This window comes from Panicum virgatum, chromosome 5N (genome assembly GCF_016808335.1).
Source record: "Panicum virgatum strain AP13 chromosome 5N, P.virgatum_v5, whole genome shotgun sequence".
In the NCBI taxonomy this organism is placed as follows: Eukaryota; Viridiplantae; Streptophyta; class Magnoliopsida; order Poales; family Poaceae; genus Panicum; species Panicum virgatum.
In genome coordinates this window covers 15252679-15267594 of record NC_053149.1, presented here as the reverse complement: position 1 = coordinate 15267594, position 14916 = coordinate 15252679, and the positions used below count along the sequence as shown (strand labels likewise).

Sequence of the window (14916 nt, the reverse complement as noted above, 5' to 3'; positions counted from 1 at the left end):
TGCCTGATTCAATAGGAGAAATGGAAGGTCTGATGTATCTTGATCTGTCAGGCTGTAGGCAAATGAGAGAAGTGCCAGAATCATTTGGGAATCTCAAAAACTTGGTGCACCTAGACCTTTCAAATTGCTCTCAAGTTGTGCTTGGGCCAAAATCCTTGGAGAACCTCACTGTTCTGGAATATTTGAACTTATCGGGTTGTCAACGGTTAGAGGAATTACCAAGTTCATTTGAGAACCTTAGAAATCTAGTTCATCTGGATTTATCTAATTGCAGCCAGGTCAATGGTATACCAGCAGCCTTGTGTAGTCTTACAAAACTCCGACATCTGAATCTATCAAGGGAATGGAGGCATTATAGAAACAGTCGAGCACCTCTGCGAGGGCTGCCTTATGCAATCAAAAACCTCAAAGAACTCCGGTATTTGAATTTATCGTCATGCCTCGATAGTATCTATAACTATGAAAATTTCGACACAGTTAGCGAACTGGAACATTACATTCTTCGTTTCCTTTGCATTATCAGTACCCTTTCAAATCTAGAGCATCTAGATTTGTCTCATAACAGTGTTCTTAAAACAATCGAGGTTAGTTTTTGTGACCTCAGAAAACTACATACGCTGGACTTCACTGGCTGCAGTAATCTACATAAGCTGCCGGAAGACATAAGTGAAATGGACAGCCTTAAGTTTCTAGTGATCAAGGACTGCACGTGGTACCTGCGAAGGTACGTGCAAAAGAACAAGAATTTAATCTCGTTGCCATACTTTGTGGTGCATCCTGCTGAAGGCGAACAAAGCAGCAAACTCTGTCTGCTCAAGGATGTAACTCCTCCTGAGTTGGAGATAAGTTGCCTTGAAAATGTGAAGTCCGTAGAAGAGGCGCGGGGAATAAAACTGAGGGAAAAACAAAGTATGATAAAAATGGGACTTCATTGGACAAGAGGAAAGAAAAGATTTGTGGAGGACGTGGATTTGTTACGAGAGCTAGAGCCACCAAGTAGTTTAGAAGAGTTTGAGCTATAAGGTTACAACAGCGGGAGCTTGCCAGCATGGCTGGACACTGCTATTTGCCTCCCTTATCTTGTCAAAGTTACGTTGGCGGGCTTGTCCCAGTGCAGTAGCCTGCCACCACTTGGACAGTTACCAAAGCTAGAATCTCTTGAGCTCAGATCAATGTCCAGAATTACAAAGATTGACAGCAGCTTTTACAGCAGTAGCGTGCAAGCATTCGTTCGATTGGAGAGGCTTTCCTTATCCGATATGGAAAGCCTGGAAGAGTGGACTATGGAATACTTCACTTCCAGTATGGGTGTTGCAGATAAGTTCATACTATTTCCCAGCCTAGAGGTCCTCATAATTCGTGAATGCCCCAAGCTGAGGGTGATCCCATGGCCACTAAGAGTGAAAAGAACCTGGCAGATAATAGCTAGTGACGGTGTGCTATTGCAACGGGGAGAAAGTTCTCCGGACACGGATCGTTCCACCTCCGATGCTTCAGTAGGATGCTTGAGGGTTGAATCCTGCAAGGCGCCTATGCATCAGTGGAAGCTGCTTCACCACCTTCATTCCATCGATGAGTTAACTATTACAAAGTGCGTTGATTCGAGCAGCTCATCATCAGAGATTGTTGTTGGTGGGAGATCCCACCTTGGGTCCCTTAAAAAACTTTCGATGCTCGATTGCAGTCTCATGTCATCACTGCCGCCATGGTTGGGAGACCTCACCTCTCTCCAAACATTAGCAATCATGAATTGCAAGAGGCTGAATAATTTGTCAGATAGCATGCGACATCTGAGCTCTCTCGAGTCACTATCTTTGAATGGTTGCTGGGGCATCCAAGCACTGCCAGATTGGTTGGGTGACCTTGTGTCTCTCAAGAAACTGGACATCTATTTTTGCGGGGGCATTGTGTCTTTGCCGGAGAGCATAGAACAACTCTCTAGTCTTGAACGATTAAGAATTTTGGGTTGCCCCGCATTATATAACTGGTGCAAATTAGACGAGAACAAGATGAAGATCGGCCACATCAAGAAGGTGCGTGTATGTCCTACTATGCTATCGGCTCCATTTCCATTTAGGGTCTATTTGGATAGTTAAAGTTCAGCATTAAACTTTAGCACTTATTAGCACTCATACCCTTACTAAAGTTTTTGATTCTTAGCTAAAGTTTAGCCCACTCCATTAGCATTCCTCTTTAGATAGGCTAGTGCTAAAATTTAGCATGGACATTAGTACTTTCTATTTTGTGATTGAGAGATTAGCACCCTTTTCTATTGGAGACTCTTTCTATTTTGTTAGACATAGCACCAAATATACTTGATATAGAATAAAACATAATGCGAAGGCATAGTAGTAATATATAACTTGAGTCATGCATGAACTGTAATTTAAGCTGGTAGAAGGTTTCGCTTTAATAATGCTAACAGAAGTGCTCTTTATCTATTTTGCAGATTGAGTTCGACTAGTGTAGTAGCAAGTCAGTCAGCCAGACAGTATGCACCGCTCGTGAGGTTGCAAGACTAAGGGCATCAATCAAGGACACGAAGCCAAATAAACGAGTTTCCAGATTCATTTGAACCCCAGGGTGCACAGGAGATTGCAAAAATATGAGCAGCGCATTCTTGAAGTTCTCAGACTCTTGGGTTCTGTTACATTGACTCTTTTTTTTAATTATCATCACCTACACTTTACACTAGACCGATATTGCTATAATGTATTCTTTATCTCTAAGGCTATTCTCAGCGCAAAGTTTCATTCCGTGGTCGTTTTTAGATATTTGAATTGACCAATGAAACTAGGTCTCCCAATGCAAAGTTTCATTTCACGATAGCATATCATTTGAATCTTATATCTAAGTGACAAATGAAAATTGATAAAAATATGTTGAGATGAAACCTAAATCCTCTCAATGGGAATTTCACAGGGCTTTCCAACCTATTAGAAATGATGAGCACCAATTTTATCACGATGAAACTCCTTCATCTCTCTTCTCATAAATTATTTATCATGTCACCATATGAGCTGACTTGGCACCTCATTTAATTAGAACTAGGCGTATAGCCTACGCATTTGCGCGGCTAGTATTGAAAATTCAAAAATTCGCATGTCGTTATATGCTTACTTAAAGATTATATTTTTTTTACCATACATCACCCTGTTCATTATCATAAATTATGTCTTATTGTTGGTTAAAACAACTCAAATATGATCTACCTATAATAACAATTTGATTTGTTGAGCTTTAATAATATTATGCATATAATTATTCTTATTTTTGTTTTATTTTGATTGATTGTTGTTAGCTTTAGTTTTTATTAATAGTATATGTTTGTAGCTGATATATAGCTAAATGTTATTTTATATTTAATTTTTCATAATGACATTGGTGGGTGATTTTTAATTAGGCACAGGGATATTTTAGGCTAATTTTTTCATAATGGCAGTGGTGGGTAATTTTAATATTTCTTTTTTCTCCGATTAACGTGAAAATTTTTAGGCCTTGAGAGCAAATGTGGAGACTTCATTTGTTGGCCAAATAATAAGATAACTAGGTGTATAGCAAAATTTTGCATGTCGTTGTATTCTTACTTAAAGATTATACTATTTTTTTACCATATATTATCCTGCTCATTATCGTAAATTGGTTAAAACAATTCAATATGATCTATCTATAACAACAATTTGATTTGTTGAGCTTTAATAATATTATGCATATAATTATTCATATTTTTGTTTTATTTAGACCGATTGTTGTTAGCTTTAGTTTTTAATAATAGTATATGTTTGTAACTAATACATAGCTAAATGATATTTTATATTTAATTTTTTAATGGCATTAGTGGGTGATTTTTAACTAGGTAAGGGGTATTTTAGGCTAATTTTTTCGTAATGGCAGTGATGGGTAATTTTAATTTTTCCTTTTTCTCCGATTAACGTGGGAATTTCTAGGCCTTGAGAGCGAACGTAGAGGCTCCATTTGTTGGCCAAATAATAAGATAATAGATAGATGAAACCATATGAATGAACGTTCACTGAAAATGATTAAAACAAAATTGATATAAAAATCTTTGACAGGTTAACAAAGATATGAAATGATTTTTTGTTCATCTAGTCATTAGTCCTAGTTGACTGCCATATACACATCCACATACTAAAAGGGTAATAATAAGAAGAAAGATTTGTGTTTCTAACCTTATTCTCAATGAAAACTGTTCTAATTAAATGCCTAAGCAAACATGCCTCTCCAGTCTCCACGATGGGAGCTACCGCTAGGACGCCCTGCTTGAAAACTGTTCGAATCAACCATTTTCTGCTGAACTATTTCAAAGCGCATTTTTTTTTCAAAAAAAAAAATCAAAGCGCACTGTCCTTCACCACCCTCCTCTGCACGACTGCACACGCGAATTACTGCTGGAAGTTGGAGATCTTTTTTGCATACAGTATCTTTTTCAGATAATGGAAAGATTATCGGGCTTCACCCTCCTCGTCGAAGGGGATCAAACTAACCTTATTACATACAGTAGCAACCACACCATGTTCTAACAATAAAATATAAAGCATGCTTATTGAAAGCCAATCCGTAAACTAAAAGGACATCCATCGGATGCGAAGAAATAAAGAGTCGACATCTCCAGCAAACGACATGCCTGAATCGTCCTCTCCTTTTCATCCTCAAGCGCTGCAACTGTGTTCAATGGCGTAGCCAATAAGTTTCCTTGAATAAAACCTGTAAAAAGTTTTTTGGTTGACATTTGTTAAAAACAACATCATTCGCAGAGAGCCAAATCACCCAACACATAGCCGATATACCTTCCAATAAATGTAAATTTGGTTTATAACCCCTTGTTTTAACCAATGATTAAATAAATCATCAATATTTTTTGGTGGTGCTAAACCAAAAACTAAGTGAATAGCACGTTAAAAATATTTAGCGAAGCGCAATCGAAAAAAAGGTGTTGGATACTTTCCTCCTAGTTACAGAAGTTGCACACTTTACTTCCAATCCAATTTCGCCTGGCTAAATTATTTTTTGTAAGTAACAAATCCCTTTTCAAGTACCACATAAAGATTTTAATCTTTAAAGGTATCTTTGCATGCTAAATTTCTTGTGTAACCTTTATACCATTATTAATAAGATTTTTATACATAGAATGTACCGCGAAGGAGCCATTATCTTGTAGGGACTAAGTGAAGGTATCCATCCGCTCTTGTAAATTAATGTTCAACAACATATCCACTAAGCAAAGCCAGTCATGTAGTTTATCCCCCACTAAATCTCTCCTAAAGGAGATAACACTAAGCTGGGTATGGAGGCATATGCAGGTGGTGGGCCATCATTAAATAAATGTGAGGGGGACTAGAAAAGAGAAGGTGTAACATGGAATAAAAAAGATTTCTTATAGTTTAACTTTTACAATTTACTTGCTCTAATGGTGATGTGGACATGTCACTCTGGGAGGTTCAATGCGTATCGGCTGCAGTGATCCATGTAATTATGGACGGGGATTGCACACTCAGACTGTCCTGCAGCGAACTGCTGGCACAGTGATTTTTCTCCCCACTGTCATTTCCACCTATGCTGCTACAAGAACATGCAAAGTAATGCAAACTGGGCAAAGCCTGAAGCCTTGTTTAGTTCGCGTTTTTTTTGGATTTTTGGTACTGTAGCACTTTGTTATTATTTGACAATTAATGTTTAATTATGAACTAATTAAGTTTAAAAGATTCGTCTCGTCGTTTACTATTAAACTACTGCATTTAATACTTCATGCATGTGTCCGAAGATTCAATTTAATAGATACCGTAGGAAAATTTTTAGGAAACATGATCTCAATGAACATTGATCCTTGACATGATCCTACCGAAAAAGATTCTGCATGCGCAAGTATTCACTCAGGGTGTGTTTAGTTGGTGAAAAAGTTTGAATTTTGGTACTGTAGCACATTTCGTTGTTACTTGATAAATAATGTTCAATTATGAACTAATTAGGCTTAAAAAATTCAACTCGTGCTAATCAGTTAGATTGTGTAATTAGTTATTTTTTAACTATATTTAATGATTCATTTATGTATGTGTTCGAAGATTCGATGTGATAGGTACTGTGTAAAATTTTTTAGAACTAAAAAGCCTCAACATAATTGACCAAGCGCCCCAGGGCCAGGCTGAGCCGGGCCCCGCGGTCCCTTCCCTGCCCCGCATTTCAGTGACGAAACGAAGGTGAAGGGGCACAGAGGCAACTAACGGGCATGACTCATGAGCCCAAGCGTCTGGTTGGGTGAAGAAGGCCAACCAGCGGGGCCTTTCGCTTGCTTGCCTATATTGCGGTAGGAGAACACGATCTCTGCCTCGCCTGAAGAAGAACGAGAGGGTTTTGTGGCACCGACCATCTGCGTCGAGGCCGTACGAGTAAGCCTTCGCTTTCTTCCTCGCTCGTCTGCTCGATCGTCCTCCATTTCTCTTGCGAACGATGTGCTCCCCTTCTTGCTTTATAAGCAGCAGCGCCTTCGATTTCTTCGTAATCCCGGCGCAGATCATGCGTGCATCTCTCCTGGATGTGAATGGCGATTCTTTCCCCATTTCTTGTTTAGCAAGCGTACACATGGGCATCTTATCGACAATATATGCAATTCTTTTGTTCCTTTTCTATTTTTGGGGGATAAAATGTATTTTGTGAAATTTTGTGATTGATGAGTGGCCTCAGGTCGACAGGTTATTAGTTGCAGTCTTGCAGATGAAAGCATATGCATGTTCTCGGTTTTGTTTCTGAAGATTTCGTAGTCGCTTTGCGAAAATAATAATTTATACGAAATATCTCTTCTTAGATGGAATCAACCACTAGCAAAGGTGACCCAGGCGAGTTGCAAGTTTCTGAGAGACTCCCAATCTCCAGGCCAGATGATGGATATGGCACAAAAGGGAAGAAAATACGGCTCCTTGCAAACCACTTCAAAGTTTCAGTTCACAGTCCTGATGTTATCTTCCACCACTACAATGTATGTAGTATGTACTGTAGCAGTCCAGTCTGTGTTCTTTTCATTTCCTGAATTTCTTCAAATAAGTTCACACATTGCTTTGTTTTATTGCACGCAGGTGAAATTGATGTATGAGGATAATAAACAAGTGGTTGAAATGGGTGTGGGTAGAAAAATGATTGACAAGTTGCAGGAGATCTATGCCTCCGAGCTCACAAATGTGAGCTTTGCTTATGACGGTGACGAGAACCTATTCACGATTGGCGCCCTGCAGCATGTCAAGAATGTGTACACTGTAGTAGTTGAGGATGTTTCATCTGCAAAGTGACCAATCCACCTCTGTTACATGTTTCTATTATTGCTATGATATTGGGCTATTTGGTCTTAACTGTGCAATTTTTCGCAATTTCAGGGTTGCAACAAGTATGATCCCTGGAGAAAATAGAAGTCCTGGGGGCAGTGACATGAAAAGGATGAAACGTCCGTTCCAGGTACGAATCTTTAAAGTGGAGTTGTCCTTTGCAGGAACGGTTCCGATGGACTCCATTGCCCGAGTCATTCGAGGTCAGGAATCAGAGAACTACGAGGAAGCTATTCAAGTCCTCGACATCATACTGAGGCAAAACTCAGCGAAGAAGTAATATTTACTGTCAAGAACTAATTATACAGTTAGAAATTTGTATTCATGTCACTCTTTTTTATTTGTACCAATACCATATGAAATAACATTGTGAGGAAATTCTCACTTCACTAATCTGTTTGACATTATTGTTTTTGACACTTTAGGGGCTGCCTTCTGGTTCGGCAATCCTTTTTTGACAACAGCCTTTCCAATTCAATTGACCTCCATGGTGGAATTAAGGGTTTGCAAGGATATCATTCCAGCTTTCGACTTACTCAAAGTGGTCTCTCACTTAATGTTGGTATGATTATCATCTAGAGGCCTAACTTATCATGATGTTACAGTTTGAATGACAAAATTATAAAGTGTGTGCACCATGATATTGTTTGATGCTACAGATGCGTCTACAACAACAATTGTCAAACCCGGGCCTGTCATTGATTTTCTCCTGTCCAACCAGGATATCAGGGACATTTGTAGAATTGACTGGGGCAAACTAAGTTACAGCCATGTTGTTTCTTATTGTTTTTCATTAATGTGGTAGTCCTAGAAAATTGTCTTCTACCACATTACTTCCATCCTCTAAGGTTGTCCATTCTTAACAACTTTTCAGGCTACGGATGTATTAAAGAGCTTAAGGATCAAAACCACCCACACAAACGCTGAGTTCAAATTTTTTGATTTGAGTGAAAAGTCTTGCTCTGAACAAACGTGAGACTACAATAGTTTCAGTTGCAGTGGTTTGGCAAAAAAAAAAAAGGCACCTGGAGCTTGCTTAACATTCCTCTCTTATTTAGGTTCATATGGAAGAAAAAAAATGGCAATAGCGCTGATGCCGTGGAAATAACAGTCTATGAATACTTCAAGCAGCATTGGAATATTGAACTGAAACAATCTGCTCACCTCCCCTGTTTGAATGTGGGAAAACCAAAGCGCTTGAATTATCTACCTATAGAGGTATTTGTGAATTGTTGTTCCTTTTGATATTATTTAAATTAAATGAGAGATTAACATGCTCATGTCATTGCGTATGTAGCTTTGCTATCTGGTTTCACTCCAAAGGTACAAGAAGGCTCTTACTGTACTACAGAGGTCCTCGCTGGTTGAGAAATCCCGGAAGCATGCTAGCAAGAGGAAGTCAGATTTATCTTCTGTAAGTTTCAAGAGTTAGACATTTAATCAGCTTACTGCAATAGCCTTGTTTGATTAAATTTGAACTCTTACCATTATATTCAGGCTCTGGAACGCAGTAACTACAATTCTGATGCCATGCTGAGGCGGTGCGGCATTTCGATAGCTCCAGAGTTTGCTCAAGTTGACGGTAGAATCCTTCAAGCTCCAATGGTTGGTTAAAATTGCCCTGGCCTTATTTTTGTACATATTCTTATGTGATGATCATATGATGCAAACGATTTATATCTTATTAAATTTTACGTGTGTTAGTTGAAAGCTGGAAATAATCAAGAACTTATTGCACGCAATGGGAGGTGGAACTTCAACAACAAGGTCAGGGTTCTCTTAGTCCTGATACATGGGCACTTTTCAGTATTAATTCCTGTTTCTGATAGCATTTTCTCTATTATGTTCTTCAGAAGCTCATTGAACCCGAGCAAGTGAATAGATGGGCTGCTGTTAATTTTTCGACGCGGTGGAACGTTCAGGATCTTGTTCAGTGCCTCATTCGTTGTGGTGAAATGAAGGGAATTGTAGGTCCATGTTTATACCTGATATTGTACATGCAAAGTCGTCGACTATACTATTTTTTTGATTTGCAGAAAATTGAACCTGCTCATACAATATTTGAGGAGAGTCTTCAAATGAGGGAGCCTTCAGGGACGCCAGAGAACAGGGTGGATAATATGATCAAGCAGCTTAAGCAGAGGCTTCCTAAGCTTCCAAATTTTCTCTTATGTGTTCTTCCAGTCAGAAAGAACTGTGACATTTATGGTTTGCAGCACTAGCTTGCCCTTTATTTAGTTCCCACCTCATAAACCCCGTAAACATAAAAAAAACGTCACATCGAATGTTTCGACACATGCATGGAGTACTAAATGAAGTATATTTACAAAATTTTTTGCATGGATGGGCTGTAAATCGCGAGACGAATCTAATGAGCCTACTTAATCCATGATTTGCAACATTGATGCTACAGTAACCATCCGCTAATTATTGATTAATCATGGATTAATTAGCATCATTAACTCGCGATTTACAACCCATCTGTGCAAAAAGTTTTATAAATAGACTTCATTTAGTACTTCAAATTAGTAAGATTCCATCGCAAAATTTTTTTGCATTCGAACTAAACACGGCCTTAATCAAGCTAACTTTGTGCTTGCAGACGAGCTTATTATACCCTTATGTGGACTGCAAATTGTTGCTAATCTTGTCAGGGCCCTGGAAGCAAAAATATCTTGTGGAATCAGGCATTGTTACATAATGTTTGGCACCTGAGTATGGGCGCACCAAATTTGATGATCAGTACCTCACAAATTTACTGTTAAAGATAAATGCCAAGGTTTGTAAAGCCATTTGCACATTTTTGTGTTTTGTTTAGCTGGCAACTATTTGAATATGGTTTTTTCTGTCCTCATTTTTCAATCAGCTTGGTGGGTTGAATTCGCAACTTCAAATTGAAAGAAACCATGCCATTCCTCTCGTATCCAGAAATTCAACCATAATCTTCGGTATGGATGTTTCCCACAGTGTTGCAAAAAAGTCCAATATACCATCCGTTGCTGCTGTAAGTTACATACTTTTGCCTGTACTAGCACTATTTCTGTTAATGAACTGCCTATGAAACATTAGGAGCATTGTAACCTATCATTTGTCCATTCATAACATAATGTTGTTTTTGCAAATTAGGTGGTTGGTTCCTTGGGGTGGCCTCTCATTTCAAGATACAGAGCTTCTGTGTGCACCCAGCCACCTAGACTAGAGATGATTGATTCCTTGTTCAAGCCAGAGGGGGGTAAAGATAATGGCCTCATAAGGTGAGTTGCTTCAATCTCCTTTGCTTTATTCAATTAGCAATTTTGGGACCTTGACAACGTCCTAATAAGGTTTCTTGGCTCATTGGAACTGGTATTGTTTCAGGGAGCTACTCTTAGACTTCTACAGAAGCACTAATGGGCAAAAACCAGAACAAATCATCATTTTCAGGTGAGATCCATCTGGATGTAACATTTGCAAATATATGTACTGAGTAAGTTCCAGTTTTCTTTTGTCATTTCTCTCTATGGTTCTTATTATCCTCTATTGTAGGGATGGAGTTGGTGAGGGCCAGTTTAATGAGGTTATGAACTTTGAGCTGGCTCGGATCATTAAGGTAAAAGGACCCTTCCGTTACTCTTGGTGCTCCTACTGATCCTTTTAGAATTATGTATACTCTCGATTTGATGTAGGCATGCAAGTTTCTTGATGATAGCTGGTTCCCCAAGTTCACTGTGATTGTTGCACAGAAGAACCACCACACGAGGTTTTTCGAGCCCAAAGGCCCCAGAGACGACAATGTGACTAATGTCCCTGCTGGTAAACCTCGATTTTTCAGATAAATAGTATTGTCCAATCATTTCCTTCGAACCATGCGTCTTCTTAATTTCCTCGTGCTGAAATCTCAATTGCGCAGGTACTGTTGTGGACACAGGAATCTGCCATCCCAGGAACTACGATTTCTACATGTGTGCACATGCTGGCATGATTGTAAGTCTGTTCAATTCTTTGACGATGCTTCATGCTGTCAATGATGTTATTTGGTGCAATGGTGTTTCGTTGGTTTCTTTCTTTCTTTTTTGCCCCTCTCTTTGGACCTGATTCAGCAATCATGCTCGTGTTAATTTAAGGGGACAACTAGGCCAACACATTACCATGTGTTGCATGATGAGATCGGCTTCTCTCCTGATGACCTGCACGAGCTAGTGCACTCCCTCTCCTACAGTGGCGAAGCCAGGAATGGAAGGCAGAGGGGGCTGGTGACCCTTCTTCTTCCTTGCTCCCTCCCTTCCTTCATCAATGGTCTCCAAAATTTTAGGGATGGCTGTGGGGGGGCTCCATGAAATTTTGGGCAGTAGGGGGGGCTGGAGCCCCCTCAGCCCCCTTTAGATCTGCCCCTGCTCTCCTATGTGTATGCACACAGACACTGCATGTAACCAAAAAAAAAAGAGAAAAAATCTTGCACTCCTCTTATCTGACTTTGCATATGATGTGAACATTTCAGGTATCAGAAGAGCACCTCAGCCATATCAGTCGGTAAGCCAAATCTATTTCTCGCTTCACCATTCTTGAATAAGTGTCACAGGGCACATCAGTCACTCTCTACTCCAACCTGAATTCATCAAGTGACGCCTCGCTGTTTTCCTCCTGCAGTTGCCCCGGTGCAGTGGCGGATGTACACCCCGGGCCACCCGTGCCATGGCCCGGGGTTCGGCCCAAAAAATTGCTGAAGAAGCCCAAAAAATTGCTGAAGAAGAATAAATATACTACTTCGCGATGATACTTGTTGTATATTTTCTATCTTTCCATTATGTTCTCGTGTATCTTTTGAACTTCCATTATGTTCTCGTGTATCTTTTGAACTATGAGTTTGTCGACGTCTGGTTTTTGTCACAATTATATTTAAAACTCGGCCCGGGGTTCAACTCAATCCTGATTCCGCCACTGCCCCGGTGTACTACGCGCACCTGGCGGCGGCGCAGGTCAGGCAGTTCGTCAGGTTCGACGACATGTCGGAGGCCGCGTCGTCGGCCAGCGGCGCCCCTGCCGCAGCTGCCTCGGCTGCATGAGAGGGTCAGGTCTTCCATGTTCTTCTGCTGAGTTTGAGCTGCGGATCGGATGGTGTGGTGAATGGGACAGATTCAGCTTGGCTTTTCCGTTCCATGTTTGAAAGCCAGACAACTATGCTTTTGCTTTTGCACCGAGAAATTTCAGAATTTGACGCTCAATTTGCACGGCTCACTGAATTTGACATCCAATTCGCAAGTCTTTCAGAATTTGACACCGGAGCTGCGAATTCTTTCAGTTTAGGCTTTTCTCATCTATTTTCTCCAATTTCTCTCTTTTACATTTTCTTTTCACTCTCCAAGCCATACGAAAGGACCGCTCCCAGGCCTGTATCGCTCCCTCCCAAGCCTGTATCGCTGCTGCTCTCTCCCTACCGGACCTTTCTCACTCCTGTTCTCTCCCTCCCAGGCCTTTCTCAATCCCTTCGGTTCAGACCACTGGCGCAGCGAGCTGGGCGGCCTGGGGCGGCGCAGGGAGTGGCGACAGGGGCGGCGCAGCGAGCTGGGCGGCCTGGAGCGGCACAGGGAGCAGTGCCGGCGCCGTAGAGCAGGGGCGGCGCAGGGAGCTGGGGTAGCCTGGGAGCGGCGCCAGGAGCTCCAAACCCTAGCTCGGGCTCATGGAGAAGGAGAAGAAGAGCCCGTGCGCAAGGGCCTGGGAGCAGTGTTCACAAGAAAGGAGGAGAAGAGCCCGTGCGCAAGGGCCTGGGAGCAGTGTTCACTTGAAAGGATAAGGCAGGGGCATTTCGGTATTTTCATATGGCTTGGAGAGCGAAAAGGAAATGTAAAAGAGAAAAATTGGAGAAAATAGACGAGAAACACTTAAACCGAAAAAATTCGTAGTCCCGATGTCAAATTCTGAAAGACTTGCGAATTGAATGTCAAATTTAGTGAGGCGCACGAATTAAATGTCAAAATCTGAAATTTCTCCTTTTGCACCTGGTTGATGATGGCTTCATGCTATTTGTTCTCTAGGCGCATGATCGGATCTGATGTCTAAATAACGTACCTTAATGATTGGAGCACTATCTATTGTCTGAATAAATTACGCGTTCAATTTTCACACACTTTTCTGCACCAATAAAATAGAATGAACGTCACATTTAGGATTAGCCAGATCTTTAGAGGCATAGGTAGTAGACATTTATATAAAAGCTAAGATCTGAAACTAATAATCAAAATTCTTTATGCTTGCGCTTTTTTTTGTTACTCTATCACAACACACATCTTAGGGTGTGTTTAGTTAGTGAAAAAATTTGAGTTTTAGTACTGTAGCACATTTCGTTATTACTTGACAAATAATATTCTATTATGAACTAATCTATACTATAAAGGATGGGAAGATTCGAAAACAATTGTTACCCACTCTAACCCACTCACTCCTCTCACAAAGTTTATTTTCAGACCCACATAAAAGATTTTAGTGTTTGACCAAACCTCAAAACACTATTAAAGAAAAAGAAAATGTTTCTGCCACAAATCCAATTCTTTTGTTACCGTGGCTTCTCTTGCCCACCGCGTGTACCCGCTCCCGCGCATCGCTTGATTTGGGGGCGTTTTCCTTTTTTTTTTTCTCGCGAGACGCCGCCTCCCCGCCAGTAGCGCCGCCTCCCCCGCCATCGCGCCGCCCCGCGGCACCACGCGACGCCGCCTTCCCCGCCATCGCGTCTCCTCCGCCGACCGCCGCCTCCCCCGCCATCGCGTCTCCTCCGCCGAACGCCGCCTCCCCCGACGTCGCGTCTTCTCCGCCGACCGCCGCCTCCTCCGCCATCGCGCCGCCCCCGTGGCACCACGCGACGCCGAGACGCCGCCTCCCCCGCCTGACCGCGGGGTAACCCCGTCGCATTCCGCCCGTCGCGCCTCTCCCGCCGCACCACGCGACGTTGGTGGCCCCGCGACACCGCCTCCCCCGACGTCGCGCCTCCTCCGCCGCACCCCACGAAGCCGGAGGCCGCCGAGCGCTGCTGGGGACGGCCGGCCTAGGGCAACGAGCCCCGCTGGATCTCAGATCCTGGCGGCAGGGATCGGAGAGCTCGCGCAGCTCCGGCATCCCGGCAGCGGCGGCTCCGACGCGTGAGTGCATGGCCGAGCTCGCGTAGCTCTGATGTTCCGGCATGTACGTGTTTCGGGGGATTTTTCGTTCTTCACGTTGGAGGCCAAATCCCGCGAGATTTGTTTGAGGAAATTGTTGCTAGGACATTTATGGGCAGCTTTGGCTTGATCCTCTCTCAAATCTCTCACGGATTCGGCTTGGATTTGGAGTTTTCCCCAAATCCGAGTTCTTGGTAGGGTTTCGGTTGACTCCAAAATTCGTGATGGATGCTTCAGCTTTTCGTGAGATTCTTCATGGATCCGTTTGTCCTTGGTGCAGTGAATCTATGGCTCAAGTTTTGCTTCGATTTGTTGTGATTTGGGAATGTAATTTTGATTCGAAGCTTTGCTAGCTTTCATGTTCTTCCCAGTTCTTTCTCCGTCCTTGCGCGCAAGATTATTGGGGCACACTGGTCCGCGGTGGGGGTGCGAGTCGCTCGCTCGGCAGCCGCGCATGG

At 42.0% G+C, this 14916-nt stretch overlaps 1 protein-coding gene and 1 pseudogene across 1 annotated transcript; both read left to right on the top strand.

Annotated features, from left to right (window-relative positions):
• Nucleotides 1-6265: 6265 nt before the first annotated feature.
• LOC120673487 (protein argonaute 4B-like) lies at nt 6266-7389 on the top strand. The gene is made up of 3 exons (XM_039954333.1): nt 6266-6404; nt 6821-6991; nt 7089-7389. Exons 2-3 carry the CDS (start codon nt 6821-6823, stop codon nt 7296-7298), a joined length of 381 nt encoding a protein of 126 aa, XP_039810267.1. The 5' UTR covers nt 6266-6404; the 3' UTR covers nt 7299-7389.
• LOC120673488 lies at nt 7389-11962 on the top strand (annotated as a pseudogene).
• Nucleotides 11963-14916: the final 2954 nt, after the last annotated feature.